The sequence below is a fragment of the Hesperophylax consimilis genome, chromosome 18, assembly GCF_061612785.1.
Source record: "Hesperophylax consimilis isolate HC1 chromosome 18, BYU_Hcon_1.0, whole genome shotgun sequence".
NCBI lineage: Eukaryota > Metazoa > Arthropoda > Insecta > Trichoptera > Limnephilidae > Hesperophylax > Hesperophylax consimilis.
In genome coordinates, this window is record NC_142853.1 from 8565913 (window position 1) to 8590277 (window position 24365).

General features: G+C 34.5%; 1 protein-coding gene across 1 annotated transcript in view; it reads right to left on the minus strand.

The window, feature by feature from the left end:
• Positions 1–1219: 1219 nt before the first annotated feature.
• The window catches only part of LOC149415305 (insulin-like receptor), a 39933-nt gene continuing 16787 nt past the window's right edge, over positions 1220–24365 (minus strand). Inside the window, exons 2-5 of the mRNA XM_089642278.1 lie at positions 16533–16735; positions 7797–7931; positions 6654–6825; positions 1220–4992 (exon numbers count right to left, since the gene is read on the minus strand). Of these exons, the coding sequence (XP_089498404.1) occupies positions 2875–4992; positions 6654–6825; positions 7797–7931; positions 16533–16735 (2628 nt within the window). The 3' untranslated portion in view covers positions 1220–2874. The remainder of the gene's footprint in view (positions 4993–6653; positions 6826–7796; positions 7932–16532; positions 16736–24365) is intronic.

Consider the following 24365-nt stretch of genomic DNA (forward strand, 5'->3'; position numbering starts at 1 on the left):
AAAATTCTTAGAAAAATTAAATTTTTGTTACCCTTTTACAAAAATTGGCTTCGACCTAAAGGGTAACAAAAGTTCGTTGGTTGCTAAATAAAATCCTAAATCAAGAAATATGGAATTGAACAAAATAATATAAAAAGGATAAAAAACTAATTGACAATCTTACAAAATAAACATTAAACTAGAAAAAAACTGGTAGGCACTTTACTTTTATTGATCTGATTCGTTTCAAAATTCTTAGAAAAATTAAATTTTTGTTACTCTTTTACAAATATTGGCGTCAACCTAAAGGTAACAAAAGTTCGTCGTGTTGGCGAATAAAATACCAAATCAAAAAATGTGGAATTGTACAAAATAATATTAAAAGGATGAAAAACCAATTCACAATCTTACAAAAAAAACATTGAATTACAAAAAAAAAACAGGTGGGCACTTTACTTTTATTGATCCGACTCGTTTCAAAATTCTTCTAAAATTAAATTTTTGTTACCTTTTTACAAATATTGGCGTCGACCCAAAGGGTTACAAAAGTTCATTGGTTGCTGAATAAAATCCTAAATCAAGAAATGTGGAATTGAACAAAATAATATAAAAAACCAATTGACAATCTTACAAAATAAACATTAAACTAGAAAAAAACTGGAAGGCACTTTACTTTTATTGATCTGACTCGTTTCAAAATTCTTAAAAGAATATATTTTTTGTTACCCTTATACAAATATTGGCGTCGACCTAATGGGTAACAAAAAATCGTTGTGTTGGCGAATAAAATCCCAAATCAAGAAATGTGGAATTGTACAAAATAATATTAAAAGGATGAAAAGCCAATTCACAATCTTACAAAAAAAAACATTGAATTACAAAAAAAAACAGGTGGGCACTTTACTTTTATTGATCCGACTCGTTTCAAAATTCTTCAAAACTTAAATTTTTGTTACCTTTTTACAAATATTGGCGTCGACCTAAAGGGTAACAAAAGTTCATTGGTTGCTGAATAAAATCCTAAATCAAGAAATGTGGAATTGTACAAAAAAATATCAAAATGATGAAAAACTAATTCACAATCTTACAAAAAAATATGAATTACAAAAAAACAGGTAGGCACTTTACTTTTATTGATCTGACTCGTTTCAAAATTCTTCAAAAATTAAATTTTTGTTGCCTTTTTACAAATATTGGCGTCGACCTAAAAGGTAACACAAGTTCATTGGTTGCTGAATAAAATCTTAAATCGAGAAATGTGGAATTGAACAAAATAATATAAAAAGGATAAAAATACCAATTGACAATCTTACAAAATAAACATTGAATTACAAAGAAAATGGTAGGCACCTTACTTTTATTGATCTAACTCGTTTCAAAATTCTTAGAAAAATTTAATTTTTGCTACCCTTTTACAAATATTGGCGTCGACTTAAAGGGTAACAAAAGTTTGTTGGTTGCCGAATAAAATCCCAAATCAAGAAATGTGGAATTGTACAAAATAATATAAAAAGGATTAAAAATCAATTGACAATCTTACAAAAAAAACATTGAATTACAAAAAAACTGGTAGGCACCAACCTACCTTACCTTACCAACATATTTGTCATCTTTAGGAGAATGGACATGTTATTTTATTTTTATTTTATGTTGGTTGGTGAAAAACGATTATTTATAGTTTTAAGGTTTGGAATAAGTGGTAAAATTAAAATTAAAGATTTTACCCATGAATCATGGTCTTAAAAAGGTTAGGATAAAAATAGAAAATATAAGGAGCGGTCAATTTTAATTTAAAAAAAAAGAAATATGATTACGAACTAGGGTTGCTGTATTTTCCAACAGCTCACTGGAAGATGACCATCTCATGTTTGTTTGTTTTAGAAGAAAACTAAACGAATTAACTACATTAAACTAAAAATAACTATACTTACTACTTACAAGCTAATTTTTTTTCAGTGAATATCATTTTAACAATTGTTTGATTTGGCACTATTTTTTCGTTTTTTTTTTTTTTTGTATTTTTTAAATTTAATTTTAAGAAAAAATAAATGTATTATTTAATGATTTTATGAATTAACTTATTGTCTAGAAAATTTGAAATAAAAAACGTATATAATAAAAATTTGAAATGTGGGAATTATTAATTATTGTGGAAAAAATGTTTTTTTTGTTGTATTTTTAATTATCAAATTAAAACGATCGAATTTAAGTACCCACTTAAAAAGTAATCACATACATAAATCTATGCTACAGTAAAATATAATTGACCACTCCTTAGTAAAAAAAATAAATGTCTTAAAAGTAAAGTTAAAATGGAAAAAGTTTTACAGCTTTTACCAAAAGAAAAATACTTAAACCTACGAATTGCAAAATACAGGAACAGAAATTAAAGTCAGTTTACACTAAAACATTACAATTATTATTATTCAGTCTCTATTAAAAAAAAGGTAATCGACTGTAATGTTGATTAAAATACTGTCAGAGATTTTATTGACTAAAAATACTTGGTGAGATAAAAGAGAAGTTAAATGGAGGCTACTATACATCAGATATATATTTTGTAAAAAGTGTGGCTTTAATTAACTGTAGGCGTACTGTTCAATACCTATGAATAAATTTTAAGAAAAGTGTTGGTTGTTTACATTTCTTTAATTTCAAAAAAAATTTCAAACTTCCAAAAAATAAAGATTGAAAAGGAAGGAGATTTATGTAAAATCACCGGTAATGTTATTCAACCATTTAATCTTGCATAGCTTTTTGTTGAACTTCCATAAGAAGAGAAGACCAGAAAAAAAACTATGCTGATAAAATATAAGTCATGTAACCATGTTTATAGAATTTAAGCAAGTATTTTTAGTCTAAGTCATTAAAAAACCTAAACGTCATTACATAGCATTAAAATTCAATAAGTTCAACTCCTTCACGTCCAGTCACATGATCTCGTACTATATATCTTGCCCCGAATTCATTGAAGACCAGCGGGCGCTCGTCCAAACTGCAGTTCGGGTTCTTCTTTTGGTAATAATACCATGTCGCTGCTAAGCTTACCAGGCAAGCCATTCCGAGGCCGAGGAACAAGGAATAATTGAATCCCCACCCTTTGACAGGGAGAGAGAAGTGTTGGTATTCAGTGTAGTTGGCATCCCCGGCAAGGGACGTCGCTCTCACGCGGATACTGTAGTGACCGGGGTGCAGACGATGTAAGGAGAACCTGTGATTGTTCGATGCGTGCTGTAATCTTGTCACACACTCCAGAACCGGCTTGAAGTTTTCTACCTCATTCCTCTTGTACTCCACTGTGTAGGAAACTATAGCTCCGTTCGGATCCTTCGGCTCATCCCACAACACGTCCACTGACGTATTGTTCACTATTTCAATGTTTAAATTCTTTATATCATCGGCCTTGGTTATCGCTGCCGTCCTCTGCACGACCATGGATATTGGCCCACAATCCTCATCTCGTCTACCCTTACAGGCTGCCATAAAGATCATATATTTGGAGTAGTGCTTGAGGCCATACAAGGTGTAATTGTGCACAGATAAGTTACTGTTGGAGTCTGCGGAGAACTCGGTGGAGAAGACATGGAACTGATTATTCACCGTCAAATTCTTCACGGGGGGTCTAGGGGTCGGTTTTTCTACAAACTCTTTTCCGAGTTTAAAGTCCGTTGCTTGTCGGGTCTTGCGTTGGTGACCATCAGTCTCATTAACGTCGACGCTATTCATATTGTAGTCGACGCTTCCGCATCTGAAGGCGCTAATAATATCAGTGCTCTTTTCAGTTGCTTTTTGGTCTTTACAGAGCATGGTCTGACCCGTCAGCTGATGTATTTCATGACCACTTGGAGCAGTCTGCGTCAATATGTAGTTTTCCCAGAAACCAAAATCCGTTGTCATGTCGGTGCAGCGGCAATTATTCTTACCGTCTTTTGATGGTGGTCGAGCTTCTTCCATTTCTTTGGTCCTATCTCTGACATTAGTCGAGGTGAACTCGAGTGGATTGTAACAGTAATTTCTCGTATCTAAGCGTTCCAGTTCGTCATATTGTAAGGAATGTTCAATTATATATCGTATAATCGTCCCTTTATATGTCGGGTCTAGGGACCAGTATATTGTCACGGTGTCGTCAGATGTACTAATAGTTGAAACTTCAACTGGCATAGATGGGATGTCCATTTCAGTTTCAAAGTATTTGATTGTGCTCTGTCCATTTTTAGAGGCAACCTCGATTTCCCCGCTCTCTTCTTCGCTATTTGCCGTTTCTACATAGAATGCGTACCTTGTAGATGGAGTGAGGTCAGTAAGATTATACACGAGTCTTTTCATATCGGGTTCGCTTGTTTCCGGGATCAATATTGACTTCCACTCATGCTCGAAACATGAATCTCTTCCGTAGTCCGTTGCTACTGCGTCTTCCGGTTCTTCCAGATAGAACAATTGATATCCTATGATATTCTGACTTGTAGTATTTGGGGTAAAGCGATCCCAGGTAATGGAAACGTTAGATTTTCCGATAACTTGGCTCTCTGTTTCCAAAATGACGCTGTGACATGACGCCATAAATCCATTAGACTCCGTAGAAACACCAAACGAAGTTGTGTTAACATTCAGAATTTTCTTCAAATCGTGTATTTCTGATAAGCATAATTTTGCGTTGTAATGGAAAAAGATTGTACCATTCTTTAGTGTCAACTTCTCCTTGTTTGGCGTATTGAACAAAGTCTGCAAGTTATTCATCTCGTATACCACCAAAGAGTATTGAGAGTTCTCTAACTCTCTTCCATGGATAACTGTCAAGTTTTTGAAAAAGCTCAAAGATGTGATCGTTATGGACCTGTATATTTTTAGGTATCCATTTATTTCCCTTATGTCTCCGAGATTTTCTTCCATTTCTTTCATGACATCGTCACTGTGTTCTCCGGAGAATCGAATGTGCAGAGAACCGTTCACAATATTACATCCTCGGAACATCTGAGCCTCAGCCAGTGTGCTTATTTGGGTGCCGAGACATACCTGAAATTAATTATATTGTAAGATTCATAAATATAATTTGTTTTTATAGATATTGCCTTTGGTTATATAATTACTAGGAAAAATCACGTGATATCGTAATTGTAGGATTTGTGAAGGTGAAAATATATTTGCCTCAGGAACAATAAAATTAATTTACCTTTCAGATGTTTCCCAACCGTCTGGAGCCAGTGAGATTATGGCATCCCCAATTGGGGTATGTTGTGAGGCTGAAGGTTGTTGGGAGAAGAAGGAGATGTGGAAGAATACCTGGCTTTTCAGATCTGGTCACCAAACACGGCTATAGCCAGTTCAAACAACGTTTATTCTAATGGTGGTCTTACACCGGGGTGATACTGAGAGTATCTTCCACTCTAGAACGTGTCACAAGTATACTATATATTATATTGAATTAATAAATAATGAAGCAACAAAAATTCATCGAATAAAATTTCATTGCGCTCGCCAGGATTTGAACCTTCGGATTGCTATTCGAGAGCCTTACCCTTCGACCACAGAAGTCGTTAAAAATCACTTACGACACCTATCGATAGCTTTGCAAACAATATGTGTGCATGAATGAAGTGGCTATATGAACGGCCCGCTAAAGCAAATGATGAATCAGAACAATCAATTGTTGTTTTATACAGTGCTACTGGTAAACATTCAAAGAAAATTATTTAAAATAATAAATAAGCACTACACATAGAGCTACAATTAGAGGTGCGTAATAATATCTGGTATTACTGTTCCGAAGTATTCGGAAGACCGTATTCGGAAGTTTTAGTTAGAGCGTTGGGAGAGTTGGAGGTCATTTGGAGGTCAAAAAGCGAAACCTATTGTTTCGCTTCATGTCTCATCTAAATATAATGCATCAATGGCACTACATCACCGGGAGATGTCGGCAGACATCCCGACAGAACATCGTTTTTAATCAAAATAATAATTGATTGACATTAGATCGTCGGATGCAAAGTTGCAATGAATTATTGTAACATTCGGAATCTGGACACTAACAATAACACTCCTTATTTAGATGGCGATAAGGTAAAAATTCCCACTCACCATTAGCCGCCTTTTTTTATTTATTTTATTTTGTGAAGTTCAGGCACACATATTAAACCGTTTTCAGATCATTTTCTAAAGAACTTAATTTACAAAATCTTCTATTTATTAATATAAAAAAGATTTTTTTCCGTGACTGATGAAATTTTGCACACTTAACCTTTAAAACAAGAGGAAGGTCACTGTATGCATTAGATTTCGTAAAAATATGTTCAAAGCCTGGGCAATGCCGGGAACTTCAGCTGATTAAACAATGAAACCATAACCGTAAATTGGTTCGTAAGTAGGAAATTTTGGCAGATTTTACAATATGTATGACAATTGTGTATCTCTTTTAAAATTATGACAGATTCAGTATTATTTCAAGTTGATGGTAACATTTTTTATAAATACTTACAGCTTCACAAATCCTAAAATGATTATATCTCGTGAATTTTCACGAGTCTGCGCTAGTGATAAAATAATAATTTTTGTAAGTTGAGTTGAGGTTAGGTTAGGCTAGTTTATTTTTACTTTTCTTCAATGTCCTGTTTTGTCACGGAACTATTGAGTTTGTACTCAATTGATTGTATTTAAAATGTGTTTTACTTTATTCTTACCACTGGGCAGTTATCACAAAGGACGCATGTTCTGTTGCCGAGCGGCCAAACCTCCTTATGGCCTTTGGGGCAATGTTTTATGCATTTTCCTTCCCATGTCCATCCACGGCCTCTGTACATTTTCCCGCACAGCTTTTCGGTAATGCATTGGTTGGCATCCGGAAATTCAATCCTGCAAAGAAAACAGAGAAGGTATTTATTTGTTACAGGTATTGCAACCAGAATTGAGTCGACGAAAAAAATATCGACATCGACGATCGACAGTAAAATTTTCATGAAATTCTACTGGAAACAAGGTATTTACGAAAATCCAAACCTAGTCGCGCAAAAAACTTGTTTTTTCAAAATTATACGCGCCTCTACGACATTTTACCTCGGTACCTATTAGAGATAGAAGAAAATTGTTTTCAAAAAGTTGTTTGTAATTTTATGTTCTACTATACTTGTTAAACTACTTTAGCCGAAATTTGCATTGGAAATGAGATATTTGGGAAAAACTAGATTTTGGCGCGATTTCGGCTGGTTTTTTCAAAATGGCGGCGCGAGTACAGATGCGCCAAGGTCGGAAACTCAGATTTTACATCAGGGGATCAGTTTATAATACATGTAAAAAAATTGGAATTACCGGAATAATTACGATCGCGACCCCCTTTTTGGCGCTAATTGCACTTGCGTATTCTTTAGACGTTTCGGAGTGCATTACAGTGTCCATCATCAGGGCAGATGCGTAATCGAAGATGGTGGTGAAGTAGATGCGATATCGTGTTGCGAACTCCAATCCTTTAAGAGCTGGTATTACGGTGTAATCTAAAATGGTTTTCTGCGTTTAGTTTTGGTGTAGCCGTCAATTATCGGATTCCAAGAACTATTGAGCTTAGCCCCGCCGTCTTTATTAATATTAAGGTGATTTTTATGAATGATGATAGACACTGTAATGCTGTCCGAAACGTTGGCTAAAGAAGGAAGTAACGCAACAGTTAATATAATAACGGCATAATACCAAAAAAAAAAACAAATCATATCATACAACTAGCTTATGGTTAGGTTATTGTTAAGTTTATGTGGGTAAGATTAGGATAAGTTAGTTTAGTTGATATTGTAAGATAGGGGTGATTGGTATACTCCTAAAGTTAAACTACTCACTTTCCTTCGGAGCACTTGGTGACGCAATAATTTCCATCGATCAGGTGTTTGCAGCGATAGCAATGGCCCGTCAGACTGTTGCAGCCACCCAGGCACTCGGAGTGGCAGTGCGGAGAGGGTGTTCTCTGACAATGTCTGCAAGTGGTACATTAAAACTATGATAATAATAAAATATGAAAGAGAGCAGATGTAGGGGGAGATGAATTCTATAGATCTACCTGATTGATAATCCTGTTGACAGTGCCTGAAAGCGTTACATGTCATTATAACTTATGTACCTGATTGTTGTAAATAATTGTTCATTACATAACTTTATATGTGTGGTAATAATTATTACTCTTTCTGATAATTTAATCCATTGATTAGTTTTTAATCCATCATCATCATTTTCGTACTATATATATTGTTTGAAAATGTACTATCTAATTTGATAAAATGTTGTCAATAACCTGCTGACAAACTAAATAAGTACTTTAGCAGGTTGGAATGATAATAACAATTTTATATATAAATAAAAACCTAATTTTATAGTTAATTGTTGAGACAGAAGAAGTCGCTTAGGAAGAATTTTCGATGGATTTTTCTTAACTTAAATTTCAATTATTCCTCAAATTACTTTTTCTAATGAGCTTATAAATTCATTAGCTCAACTATCGCACACAATCACCAAAAAGTTTCCTGGAAGATAAGGAAAAATTGACGGATTTAAAGTAAGCCAAATATTGAATAGATGCATTTTTTATCATTTTATGATGTTTAAACCAAACGCATAATTTTACTTCAAATATTTTTAGAACTTTACCACAGGGATTGTGTAATTCAAATTTAGTGGTAAATTCGTTCATCTTTAGAATTGGGAGCAAGATTTCGAACTCGGTAACGGAAAAGTTATATTAAACAGCTGTAAGAATAATTGGTGTTTAGTGTAAATACATCAATTGACAACTAGAACTTTACAACAGGGAATTCGTAGTTTTAATTTTGTGGAAAATTCGTTCGTCTTTAGAATTGGGAGAGAGATTTCCAACTCGCTAACGGAAATGTTAAATTAATAAAATTAAACAGCTGTAAGAAAATTGGGGTTTAGTGTAAACACATCCATTGACAACTACAAGTAACTACTGTAACTCGCGGTCTCACCGGGAGTTAGCTGGCCTTGGGATTTTACTAGGACAACCAAATCATTATACACGGTGTTCGGAAATTAGTGGTACACTTAGGAAACTAGTGATTCCATCACAAAAAATTATAACTTTAAAAAAAAAACTCAAATTAAAAATTGACTCTACTTGAGATTTAGATTCACCAGTTCCCCACTTGTACCACTAGTTTCCGGACATGGTGTCCGGAAACTAGTATAATAAAAATAAGTATGACACGACACAATTTTTAGAACTAAAGACATATCAACAATCAAAACACAAAATATATATATCCATTAACAGAGTAATAAAACATACTTTGTAACAAACCCAATCCCATTACATGGTGGAAGTGGTTTCAAAAGTATATTGTAGAGCTACCGCCTAATAATAATAATATTTGTATGATTTGTATAGCGCCGTTTTTGTGCAAAATCACATCAAGGGCACTGTACAAATATATAATTTATTTATTTATTTATTTATTTATTTTTATTTATTTGCAAAAACAGTACAAAAACCAATACATTGCAAAAGCGGTAAACAAATTATTGAAGAAAATTTTATACATAAGTATACAGTTAAAACATATGCAAAAGCGGTAAACAAAATATGGAAAAAAAATTATACATAAGTATACAGTTAAAACAAATACAATATTTCGCGCTTAAAGTCGTTGTAGGACATATGGAAAATATCCAAGTTAGCTGGAAGGGAGTTAATTAACCTAGTGAGTCTTCCCAGGGGCATCACCATTGGTAAGTTAGTTCTGGACCTGGGAAGAATTAAAAGCCTGTGTTGGCGGCCTCTCGTGAAATTATCCGGGACATAAAGTCCTATTTTTGACAGAATGTCTGGAATTGATACTAAACCATTCAGAAGCTTGTAAGCCATCATCAATAATGCGACGTCCCGTCTGGAACTAAGGCTGCAGATATTCAGCATTCCCGAGATAAATGCTGTTGGAAACAGCCATGGGTAAAAACCAAACTCTCTCATATAGAGGTATCGTAAAAATTTCTTTTGAATTTTCTCGACCATTAGTACATAGACAGTGTCCTCTGGCCCCCATACCTGAGATCCACTCTCGAGAATGCTACGCACTAAGCTAAAGTAAAGCAGCCTAATGACTGCAAGGTTTGTCAGTTCCTTTGAATTGTGTATGACAAAACCTAACATTCTTGTAGCTGATTTACAGATCTTTTCAATGTGAGCGTGAAATGTTAAGCGAGCGTCATACACAATTCCTAAGTCCTTATAAGTCACCGTATGCTTTAGTGATGTATCTTTCATTTTGTAATTAAAATATACGATCTTTTGTGACCTCGTAAAACACATAACTGAGCATTTTTGGAAGTTGAAACCGAGTTTGCTGTCAATACTCCAGTCAATAATTGCATTTATATCTTCCTGGAGCTTTTTACAGTCTTCTAATGATCTTATTCTTAAGAACAGTTTAATATCATCTGCAAAAAGTAAAAAACCGACGAATTTGATTTTTCCCCGAATATTATTTATAAAAATTAGAAACAATAAGGGTCCTAAATTGGAACCCTGCGGCACACCAGAGTTTGTAGGATACGCGTTAGAGTTAAAACCACCATAGGAAACGAATTGTTCCCTTTCTTTTAAATAGTTAGCAAAGAGTTTAATTAAGTTTTCGGAAAAACCAATTTCTTCAAGCCTACTTAAGAGCACTAAGTGATCAACCTTATCGAAAGCTTTCGCAAAGTCATGGTATGACGTGTCAACTTGCTCATTATTATCGAGCGCTCTCGCCACGTAATCAGTATATGCCATCAAGTTTGTAGTGGTTGATCGGCCACGTCGAAATCCGTGTTGTTGTTCGATCAAGAATGGTTCAACCTTGGCATATACATATTTATGAATAATTATTTCGAATAACTTGGCAGGTGCGGAAAGAATTGCTATAGGACGGTAATTGGTTGCCTGACACTTGTCACCATCTTTATGTAGAGGGGTAACTTTTGACAGCTTCCACAGTTTAGGAAAAATTCCGTTTTTAATCGTAAGATTAAATATATGTAGAAGTGGATTAGACAGTGGTTCAGAACAACCCTTAATGACGAAGGGTGGAATGAAATCAGGGCCAAATGATGTTTTTGGTTTCAATTTTCTTATTGCTAAACTGAAATCCATGTTATTAACGTTTTCTATAGATATGTTTTGAGCTTTTGTCAATCCAATCTGTCCTGGTACGTAAGAATCAAAATCAGCTTTTTCTGGATTATAGACAGATTGGAAATATTTTGCGAAAGCTTCCGGTACGTCAGTTCCTTTGTAAGTACAATCATTCAGAATAATATGATTTAAGAGGCCTCTGTCATTTTTTTTGTCAGAAACATATTTCCAAAACGACTTTGGATCGTGTTTAACATTATTCTCTACCTCCACAATATATTTTTTGTGTGCTATTGAAATGCTATGTTTAATTTTTGTACGATAGGATTTGAATAACTCGTGTTCATAATACATTTCTACAATGATCTATGTTATTACTAACAGTAAAAAACTTACCTGGTAGGTCACAGATTAACATTAACTGATTGGTTTATTAGCCAAATTTAGATACAGGATTTAGGACATGATTGGATAAAATTGGACTTTCTCTCAGGAATGGTATATTTATTTTAAGGGTATGACAGCTTAAAAAGGTAAGTTTTTAGTTTAGACCTGAATTCTGTAGGACTTTTTATGGATCTTAGTTCCTGAGGAAGTTTATTCCAAGTCAAACCTTCCTCATTAAATTGTTAAGCGCCGGGTAAGCGTTGATATAGCCAGTCTTAACCCGGTTTATGGCCGGTTTGAAGTTAATTTATCTCTATTCCAACCTTGTGCGCCGCAGAATAAATCTATATATATAAATCTAATAAAATAAAAATGACAATGTTCGTTTGGTCCAATCTTAAATCTCCAAAAATTCTTCACCGATTGCTTTGAAATTTTGACACAACGTTGCATAAGAATACGCGTGTGTTTTTATATACCTAGATTATATGGATGTCATGTGATATCAGGTAAAACGTGTTTTAAAAAACACCGGCGTCTGTTGGACGTAAAAGCAACATGCGCTATTGTTTTTCTATCTGCACAGACAGACTGAGCCACAGCAACTTGTGGTTACATCTAGTAATATAATTAATGAAATGTGGGTCAGAAGAAAATTCAGACTATTTTTTACTTAATTTTCAAAAGCAGAACTGTGTTTTATTATGAAATTTTCATTTCAAATGTCAGGCGAGTATAAGAGAGACAAAGCGTGTGATTAATGGGCTAGAACCAAGAGGTTCTATCTAGATTAAATCAGTGGCGATGTTGATTTACATTAAAATCTTCATTTTTCTCTTTATTCTATCGCCGCGTAATATTTACACAGCGGTAATAATGCCAAGTTCACAGGAGGACAATACAAAAGACAGTTAAATATTGTCCAACACAACAATCGGACAATTGGACAACACAACAATCCGACGACGCGCGTTTCGCGAAAAATACTATTTTCTGTATACCACAATGCGCAGGAATTGTTGAGAGACGAGCTATATATTTTTTTTTTTTACTCTTTGGATTAAGAATTGGATGGGGCGCAGATCTTTACTAGAATTGTCTGCAATGATTAAGAATTAGAAAAAGAAGATCCTTAGAAGTTTATTTCTATAGCAGCAACAATTGCCTCCACAGTGTTTTCTCTACACTGTTTGTCCCTCTATATGTTATGCAATCGAAGCGCCAGGCTGTCGTGTTCGCCAAACAAATATTTATTTATTTAGAATTTACATTTACATACATAAGTTTTTTTTTACACATACATAATATACTATTAAATTTTAACGAGTGAAAAATTAAAGAATTAAATTAAAAAATAACAGTAAATAAAAAAGCAATATGTAGTGACCTCATTAAAATAAGTGGCGTTAAAATGTGTTATTAGTGCAGCTTTATACTTCACAAGGGGGATATTAAGGACGGGTTGTTTCGGAGAATCTGAACAATTCATCAAATTTCAACGTTCATTTTCAAGTTCTGTGAAAGATTTTTTCAAGTTCTGTTTTTATTTCAGTTTTGTCAAGCAACTAACCTACAATGATATAAAAACAGAACTTCTTTCACAGAACTTGAAAATGAACGTTGAAATTTGATGAATTGTTCAGATTCTCCGAAACAACCCGTCCTAAGAGTATCTGCGATTTTAGCAGTCAATCAAGTGTGTGCAATCTATTTTTAACTGAGTTGGTATAATTGTCACAATAATACATACCACAGGACCTTGATCTAATGGTAGGTACGTAAAATTGAATCAACATTAGTATATCAGGGCTATCCAACTGATAATTTACAATATAAAAATGTCGGAGGCATTTATTTTTACTCGGGAGATATTTTCAATTTGTGTGGACATTTCAGGCGACTAATTATTGCTTATAATAAATAATTTTTTATACTTAAAAACTTGTCTTATGAACATTAGGTTATTTTAAAAAATAACAATATAATATTTTCTATCCTCGCGTGAATAAGGGGGCTGAGGTTTCCAAAACGCTAAAAACAAATAGATAACTACTGAACTATTACACAATTAACAAATAAACATAATTTACACAGACAAAACACGTCCTACGAGTGGGTAACACAATTACCGTGGAAACGCGATCATAATTATTATCTAATAACACAACAGAGAATAAATAATCAAAGTACGATACAAGACTAATCGTTTCTACCACGCAACATCGAAAGACATCGCTAATTTAAAATGCACTCGTACTTACAATGTATTGAGATCTTCGATATCTCGCATGGGTGGTGGCTTTTCAGAGTTTGTTTTGCTGAGAGAGAGTACAAATAAATTAAAATTGCAAGATTTTTTTTCCAAAAAAACACACTGTAAAACGTATAATATTGAAAATCTAAATGTCAAGTATTTTAAAATAACACAAAATATACGCACACAGTGTTTTGGTAAAACACTCCATGCCACATTTTTGGGAATGTTACTTCTCAGTGGTTTCATAAAGAATAGTTTTATTTTTTTATTGAAGAAGAAGATAATACTTAAATCTAAACGAAACATGAAACATTGATGTCCATGGTCGGAGCAGATTTCAGTGGCCATCATCAGGGAAGACGAAATTACACTGTAATGCTGTCCGAAACAGATGTGTCGGGGCCTAGGTATATCAATGGTCGGGCAGATTACAGTGTCCATCATCAGGGCAGATGACGTACACTGTAATGCTGTCCGAAACAGATGTGTCGGGGCCTAGGAATATCAATAATCGGGGCAGATTACAGTGTCCATCATCAGGGCAGATTACGTACACTGTAATGCTGTCCGAAACAGATGTGTCGGGGCCTAGGAATATCAATAATCGGGGCAGATTACAGTGTCCATCATCAGGGCAGATGACGTACACTGTAATGCTGTCCGAAACAGATGTGTCGGGGCCTAGGAATATCAATAATCGGGGCAGATTACAGTGTCCATCATCAGGGCAGATGACGTACACTGTAATGCTGTCCGAAACAGATATGTCGTTGCCTAGGTATATCAATAATCGGGGCAGATTACAGTGTCCATCATCAGGGTAGATGACGTACACTGTAATGCTGTCCAAAACAGATATGTCGTTGCCTAGGTATATCAATATTCGGGGCAGATTACAGTGTCCATCATCAGGGTAGATGACGTACACTGTAATGCTGTCCGAAACAGATATGTCGTTGCCTAGGTATATCAATATTCGGGGCAGATTACAGTGTCCATCATCAGGGTAGATGACGTACACTGTAATGCTGTCCGAAACAGATATGTCGTTGCCTAGGTATATCAATATTCGGGGCAGATTACAGTGTCCATCATCAGGGTAGATGACGTACACTGTAATGCTGTCCGAAACAGATATGTCGTTGCCTAGGTATATCAATATTCGGGGCAGATTACAGTGTCCATCATCAGGGTAGATGACGTACACTGTAATGCTGTCCGAAACAGATATGTCGTTGCCTAGGTATATCAATATTCGGGGCAGATTACAGTGTCCATCATCAGGGTAGATGACGTACACTGTAATGCTGTCCGAAACAGATATGTCGTTGCCTAGGTATATCAATATTCGGGGCAGATTACAGTGTCCATCATCAGGGTAGATGACGTACACTGTAATGCTGTCCGAAACAGATATGTCGTTGCCTAGGTATATCAATATTCGGGGCAGATTACAGTGTCCATCATCAGGGCAGATGACTTACACTGTAATGCTGTCCGAAACAGATATGTCGTTGCCTAGGTATATCAATATTCGGGGCAGATTACAGTGTCCATCATCAGGGTAGATGACGTACACTGTAATGCTGTCCGAAACAGATATGTCGTTGCCTAGGTATATCAATATTCGGGGCAGATTACAGTGCCCATCATCAGGGTAGATGACGTACACTGTAATGCTGTCCGAAACTTTGGTTAAAGAAGGAGGCAGCAAAACACGGCATAGTACCCAAAAAATAAATCATTATAATACTTTTTGGCCGTAAAAATCTCAAATCAGTATTGCTATATTTTACATCAAAATTTTTAAAAACAAGTAACCACTTTTGTATAAACATCGAGATTTTGAAATAGTTTTGCCAATTTGAAAATATTTGTTTTTATCATTCTCCTGTAAAATTTTCATTTTGTGGCCTGAAGGGTTTTACCAAACGACAGTCGATATATATGTGACAGCTTATGCCACAAATCTGAACCAATGCTGGCGTGCGCAAGTAAGTCAAGTCTATTTGATTAAATTTTTGTTTTACATAATGTATTAATTTTAAATAATATGTAATATTTGTGATACGTTCCAGTGTCAAAGATACCCAGTCTCGCCCTGGAGTAAGACTACCATTCATAATTGAAACGTTGCTTGAAATGGCTTTAGCCGTTTTTGGTGACCTGATCTGAATAGTCAGGTATTTCCCCACTATCCTATTCCCCATCTCCATAGTTTCACTGGCTTCAGACGGTTCGGAGCATCTGGGACTCTTTGCGGTTTTCACCAAAAATATCTATAGCTAGTATCTAAAATTATCTGTTTAAATTAAATATAATCTATACCCTTTGTACATTATATTTTATTTGTACAGATTTTTTTTATTAATTCTAATTTGCATCCACCGTCACGCCATAAAAGGGTAAATAATATCATGCACGGAGAACTAATGAGTATTGCTGACTAATTAAAATCCTGTTAAAACGTGACAGCAGGCCGTTTCCTAATAGAATATTAGTACTTTTCGAATAAATCCGAACACGTGTTTATGCACCTGAATTTGCCCTTTTAATATATTATGACGAAATGCGAAAATATAATGATTTTTATGAACACGTGTTCTGACAATACATTCCTTTTTTACTAAATATTAAATCATTCTATAAGGGCCTGCAGTCCCGTTTTTAACAGGAATACGAATAATATGAAGAGATTTTTAATAAATTAGCAATATTTTGTAAATTTTCTCCGTGTGATTTTTTTACATCACTATATAAGAAGTAATTTAAAACACCGGCTTTAATAGATTCTGGTGTGTTTCTTACTTGGAACTCCAGCAAAGGTTTTCGTCGCAGCCTCTACAGGTCTCGGAGCCAGGACAGATGTTGGGTCCATTTTCCTTGATGAAGTGGCCTGTACTGCGGCCAGTGATCTTCTCCCAGTTGACAGTTTGCGTGTAGCATAGCTTGGCGTTTTTCTCCAGGCGCACCGAGCCGCGCATTATCGTAGTCAAGGATCTGAGACCGATCTGAAACAAAGAAAGATCACACAGTTTGAAGTCGGTATCTTAACGACGTAAGTGAAGAAGCCGTTCACAAAAATATACAACGCACGGTCCTAGTGTATTGGACAGACCTACGGTTGAATTTTCCCTGGCAAATAAAGTGGGAATTTTGTCGACATAAGTGAAGAAGTTGTGTCAAAAAATATTCGGCAGGTGGCCCGGCGTACTGGCCTTTTTGGAATTTTCCCTAGAAAATCGATCTTTCGTAGGTTTTATTTTCATTATTTCTGATGAATTTATTAATAAAATCTCAGATGTTTCTGGAGGAATACTTTGGGAACCTACTAATTCACCGTTTAAAAAAATAAATCTGGTGCTTACTGCTAATTTTATAGTTAAAAAACTTTTAAAATATTTTGATGGTAGGTACCTATTATATTATCATTACAAATTCGTCGCAATTAATTAAAATGTGAGCCGCGAGCAAGCCCCCGTTATTAAAGTCTTGTGTCGGAATATCGGAAAAACAGCAGACTAGTAGATATTTTAAAAAAATGGTCACACAAGTTACTGAAAAAAAAACTACCCAAACCATGAAGTTGAACCATAAACCCTCTACGAAAAACCTAGTTCTCATTAGCACAGATGTCCTAACGCGGAGGATTATGAAAATTATCTATTTTTTATTTATATTTTACATAGTGTAATCTTCTTAAAATATCAAAATTATAATACAGTAATCATGCAAAATTATAAATCATTTGCCTCGGGAAATATAATGCTTATCGTTTTTATGACGAAATTACTTTTATGACAGTTCTTTTTAATACACTTGTTTATCGAGTTCATTGCAAATTGTCAAATTGATTGCAGCAATACATTCGTAAGCTGAATCAATTTTTATTCTAGTCGAGACATACAAGGAGGATTCACTAGGAAATAAAGTATTATAAAAGTATCTGCAACCATTCATTATCCATAAGCCATAAATTTTGAAATTAGCGCAGCTTTTTCTGCTGGATTTTCTAGGTCATCTTAGTAAATACTTTTAGTTACCTGGGTCATTTCTATCAATTTTCTAGGTCATCTTAGTAAATACTTTTAGTTACCTGGGTCATTTCTATCAATTTTCTAGGTCATCTTAGTAAATACTTTTAGTTACCTGGGTCATTTCTATCAATTTTCTAGGTCATCTTAGTAAATACTTTTAGTTACCTGGGTCATTTCTATCAATTTTCTAGGTCATCTTAGTAAATACTTTTAGTTACCTGGGTCATTTCTATCAATTTTCTAGGTCATCTTAGTAAATACTTTTAGTTACCAGGGTCATTTCTATCAAATTTCTAGGTCAACTTAGTAAATATTTTTAGTTTCGAGGGTCATCTCTATCTATTTCGAAATATTATTATTTTTACCAAATATTATTTTTAACCAGAAAGGTAACGCAAGGCGCAACATTATTTGTATTCTGTCCATCTTCCCCAGCTGATGTAAATTTATGACAAATATATCGAAATGAAGCAAGTTTATATGGTCACTTAGCAGAAATTAGAAGCAAAGTAGAAGAAATTATTAGCAATTAGAAGGAACAATAATGGGTTCAATTCCCATATGCGACTGAATCTATTTCTGTATTTTCTGTTTCACATTTTTAGTTTGATTGATTTTGAGTCGTTTATGTCTTCAATGATTAAATATTACGATTTGAGGTTTTACTCATTAAGTTATTCCAAAAATTAAAAAAAAATATATATTCATGCTAGACTTATAGAAAATTCAATAGATTTCGCACATTAAATAATAATGGATATATTTATCTAAGACACTATCTAGACTGTATTTAGTTAAAATTTAGGTAAAATCTTGCCATCATACATTGAGATCAGCATCCAATAAAAATAGGCGCTAAAATTTAAGATAACTTTGATAAGTCGAAGTATTAAACAGTTTAAATTAACGCAAGTTGATATGGTCGAATTAGCTCAGAGGTGAAAGCACTTCCCTTTAAGGAAATAGGTCCTAGGTTCAACTCCCAGATACCACTGAATCTTTTTTAGTATTTTCTGTTTCACACTTTTCGTTTGAGAGTCTTTTATATTGTCTTCAATCATTAATAAAAATAAAAACAAATGAATAAATTTACTCAATAACTTATTTCAAAAATAAAATAAAATGTTGTATCTCTGTGAACCATAATATTATATTTTGCATGCATTTTATTTAATTGGACCCTTGGGCATTATTATTTAATTTGCTTATAATTATTAGTAATTTATAATATTTAATACGAATAGATGCACTTAACACTATGTTAATAACTATTAATTTGGTTTCTTAGTAATTTTATTTCATCTGATTTATGAAAAACCTTAATGTTTTTTTTTATTGTTATCAGGTACTGGCTTTGGGAAAAATGTATGATTTCTGTCAGAATTATTATCTTAATTACTGAACAGTTTAGGATAATTGTAAACGGAAGTGGCGCCCTCTGTTATTTTCAAAAAGAACCCTTGAAGACTTCAACAAAATTTTGACATTACACATTTTGAAAATCTAATTTTAATAAGTGAATTTCAAATGAGCTAAGTTATACGAGATACAAATATTACGTAGGCATTCTCAAATGGTTTTATTTGGATCGAAAAATGAATAGGTACCTGTGTGACAAAGTAAATTTTTGCACACATTCTAATAATTTCTGTTGTACATAAAAAGGTGCAAAACTCTACTATCAATGAACTATACTAAATTTGGCGAAGCACAACAAAAAAACAGCCCGTATGGCCTAGCAGCAAAAACACCCCGGCAGCGATTACGAAATTGTATATCTTAAAAAAGATAACAAATAATTATAAGCAACAATTAGTCGCCTGAAATATCAATACAAATTGAAAATATCTCCTGAGTAAAAATAAATGCCGCCAACGGGAATTGAACCTGTGCCTTTTGATGTTCGGTCAGGTGCACTGAAACCACTGAGCTATGTAGGGTTATTTCCAACCCGCCAAATGATTCAATATGTCCTAGTACCTCAATCAACAATTACTGCTTATTATATTTTTTCCACCTGTAAACAACCAACTTTAAAGTTGGTTCAACTTGAATCATTTGGCGGGTTGGAAATAAGCCGACGTAGCTCAATGGTTTCAGAGCACCTGACCGGACGGCACGGAAGGAGGCACCGGAAGGCACGGTTTCAATTCCCGTTGGCGGCATTTATTTTTACTTGTGAGACATTTTATAATAATTAACGCAATATCTCTGAATTTGTTTGGTGACCAGATTTAAATAGCCAGGAACTTCCCCATCTTACTCTACCCCATCTCCTTTCCCTTCCCACTACCTTCAGTCTTACAACATACCCCAATCGTGGATGCCACTGGCTCCAGACGGTTGGGAGCAGTTGAGAATCTTGTGCGGTATTCGCATAAAAAAAGAATTAATCTTGAAAATTAACGGCAGCTTTCATGATAAAACGTTTTTAACTATTTATTCGAAAGGTCGCCAAGACAATTAACAAAGTTTGCTTTTAAAATGCATGGAACCTGAGACTAACTATTTCATAAACACTTCCAGCTTCACAAACTAAATGATATTATCCCGTGATTTTTCGCGGACCTGCGCTGGTACAGTAATTATAATATTAATTATGTGAAAATTTACCAGCAAACTGTAACTATAGATTTGGCTGAGTGGCACGTGTGTTTGAAATTAATCTATTAAAGGTTGCCCGAACGGTCAAAAGCCAATCATATTATACATTATTGAATTATTAATCAATCACGGTTCACATTCTCGATATTATTGAATCAATTCACATTCGATTAAATGATTCACAAGCATACCTACAACTCTGTTGAATATTAGTCATAATGCAATGCTCCTAACAATATATAATAGGTACGTACTCTTACCTGCAGCTAAGTTATTTTAAATAACAAATAAGCAAAAACAATAGTTATTAGCCTGAAACACCGATAAAAATTGAAAAAATCTTCAATGAAAAAATAAATGCCGCCGACGGGAATTGAACCCGCAGCCTTCTGTCTGGCAGCTGCTCTACCATTGCGCTATATCGGTTTATTCTAAACCCAACATTTTTTACCAGTAACAAGTGACATCTACACAGGGTGTATCGGCACTAACCCGACAAACTTTAACCAGCTATTCCTTAGCACATTTGGAGTAAATAATGTTATGGGCACTTTGCTGTCCGGTAGCATTTTTTTTCAATAAAAAACAAAAAAAAATAATATTTCCACACTACATCACTGTCATTGGCATTGCGTTTCGTGTTCAACAGCTGTTTTAAGCAAGTATGTCAAAAAGCGTCTTCGCTCTTTCGCACACACTAAATAATAATAGTTAAAAATGAGACGAATGGTGCCGTGCCATTTCGTTGTGATTGTAAGTGTGCGCCAATATAGGTACACACGTGCATTATTCAACGGAATTCGAATAAAATATTTGCCAGATGGGTTTTCAAACCAAAGTTCAAAAATCAAAACAAAGGATAAAACAGTGGTAACATGTGGTGAAAATATGAATAATAATTTTTTTATTAAAAAAAAACGTTACCGGACAGCAAAGTGCAAATAAGATTTTTTACTCCAAATATGCTAAGGAATAGCTGGTTAAAGTTTGTCGGGTACGTGCCGATACACCCTGTATAGTTAAAAATGTTAATTTAATTATGGACGACAATATTACCGATTCCTAAATGAAAATCTGAAACAGAAAAATCAGAAAAAGATACGGTCACATCCAGGACTCGAACCCAGGACCCTTGCCTTGCCCAAGATTTTCTGATTTTTCTGTTTCAGATTGTCGTTTAGGAATCGCTAATATTGTCTTCGATAATTAAATATTACAATTGGAGGTTTTAATCACTAAGTTATTCCAAAAAATAAAAATAAATGTAAATGTTTGATTGTTCAAAATCTTAAATGTCCGAAAGTTCTTCGCCGATTGCTTTGAAATTTTGACACGACGTTATTTATTGCTTGTAATAACAACTATTTGAATTTTACATTTGTTTTCTGAATGAAGTGGAATCTTGGGGGTTGAAATTATCCCACTTCCCGACATCCGATCGAGCTGAAACTCAGCAGATAGACTCATTGTCGAGGACAATGCATTCAGTGACAATCACGTATACACACGCGGGCTTCTAGACAATTCTCTGAAATTGGATAGAATGCATTGTCATCGACTAAAGTTTCAGCCCAATCGAATGTCGGGAAGTGTCGACGACAATGCATTTGGTGACATTCACGTACACACACGCGGGCTTCTAGATAATTCTATGAAATTGGATAGAATGCATTGTCATCGACTAAATTTTCAGCCCCATCGAATGTCGGGAAGTGTCGACGACATTTGGTGACATTCACGTACACACACGCGGGCTTCTAGATAATTCTATGAAATCGGATAGAATGCATTGTCATCGACTAAAGTTTCAGCCCGATCGAATGTCGGGAAGTGTCGACGACAATGCATTTGGTGACATTCACGTACACACACGCGGGTATCTAGATAATTCTATGAAATCGGATAGAATGCATTGTCATCGACTAAAGTTTCAGCCCGATCGAATGTCGGGAAGTGTCGACGACAATGCATTTGGTGACATTCACGTACACACACGCGGGTATCTAGATAATTCTATGAAATCGGATAGAATGCATTGTCATCGACTAAAGTTTCAGCCCGATCGAATGTCGGGAAGTGTCGACGACAATGCATTTGGTGACATTCACGTACACACACGCGGGTATCTAGATAATTCTATGAAATCGGATAGAATGCATTGTCATCGACTAAAGTTTCAGCCCGATCGAATGTCGGGAAGTGTCGACGACATTTGGTGACATTCACGTACACACACGCGGGCTTCTAGATAATTCTATGAAATTGGATAGAACGCATTGTCATCGACTAAAGTGGATTAATTTCCACAAGATTTGCATTAATTCATTACCGAAAACAAAAGTTAAATTCAAATAGATGTATTTAAAAAATACATACATATTTAATAAGTAAATCCCTCGGACTGAGTAATCAAAATACCACAGAGGCAATACGGTTTTTATTCTGATAATACGATAATTTAAAATAGTGAGTCATGCACTTAAAATATTGTGTAGAAACTTTGAAGCATCGAGGCACTGGAAATATTGAAATAGCAAAAAAAAAACAAAGTCCATTCATTCCACTAATATTTGCCGTATTTCCATAATAAATACGTAATGCACTCAACACTTCTTTAAGTATGCCAATATGCGAATGCGTGTAAATGCATTTAATGTGTGCAACAATCCGCAAAAATTAAGTGTTGCAATATTTAATGCATTTAATATGCAATATTTAACGGGGAGTGATAGTGTAATAAATAATTGATCAAAATGGAGAATACATGAAATAATCAATACTACCTGACGTGTAACCGGCGTTGGTCATGAATTATTTGGAGAAAAGTTTTGAGGTTGTGAATTCTGGTGTACCTGAAAACCTAGATATCTGGAAGAGAGTTATAGAGTGTGTAGGCAATTTTCTGTCCTCTCTCACTACCCCTGCGGAGAAACGGTGTGATGGGTAGTTAGTTACGAAGCACGTCCACATGGCATGTTTTGTGTTCTTCTGTATTTTAAGTGTTTACCGAACTTTCAATTAATACTACAATTTCTACTCACACATGTTACCTGTCACATCATAGTATTTTCATCGGAATGTCGTAATACATTATGTATAATTTTATAAGTATTATAACTGACTCATCAAACATGATAATTTTACACGCAAGGTAACATTTTGGTGTCACTTAAAATAAAAGTTTCCTAGCAATAATTTACAACCAAAGGTGAGGCTACGTCATTAAAATTTATTGGTCATTTTTGGTTTACTGTAGGTGTTCATAAAAATAAAATTTCTCAGAAATCATACGTTGTACGAACAGGACATTAATGAAATGTTTTTGCTGAATATGCACCTGATCTTCGCGGAATAAAATATGTTGATTTAAGTTGTGCTATGCTAGTTTAGACATTCACAAACCGAACACATTCATTAAAAAGATTTATTGGTGTGTTTTAAATATGTGCCTTAAAAATATATTTTTTATTGGTATATTTTGGGGGACACGGCATCATCGACATCAATAACAATGGCCGCCAAGTGAAAAATCGATTTTATTGTGAACGAAATAACTATTAAAATGTATTATTTTCCATTTCCAGAAACTCAAATACTTACTTCTCATTGTTATTAAACTGATAGAAAATGCTTTTTTTCATTAAAAGTGTGTATTAACCATGTCCATACATTCTGTATATTTACCATTTTTTCAATAAAAAATATTTTTTTAATCAAATATATTGTGCCCCTGGATAGTTGGGTACAGCCTAACGGGTCACGTGATACACACTTCGTCTCGTTCCAGCAGCATGGTAACAGAAGAGACAAAGCGCGCATCACGTGACTCGTTGCGACGTGTAGCGACGTGATCAGTGGCGTCGTGAAATAGAATAATATTTTTATTGTTTTAAATTGAAAAAAAAAATCATCGGAGAGCAAAATGACATCTACATTTTTTTTCCAAATATGCTCAGAAATCGTTGGTTACAATTCTTCGGGTACGTGCTGTTACACCCTG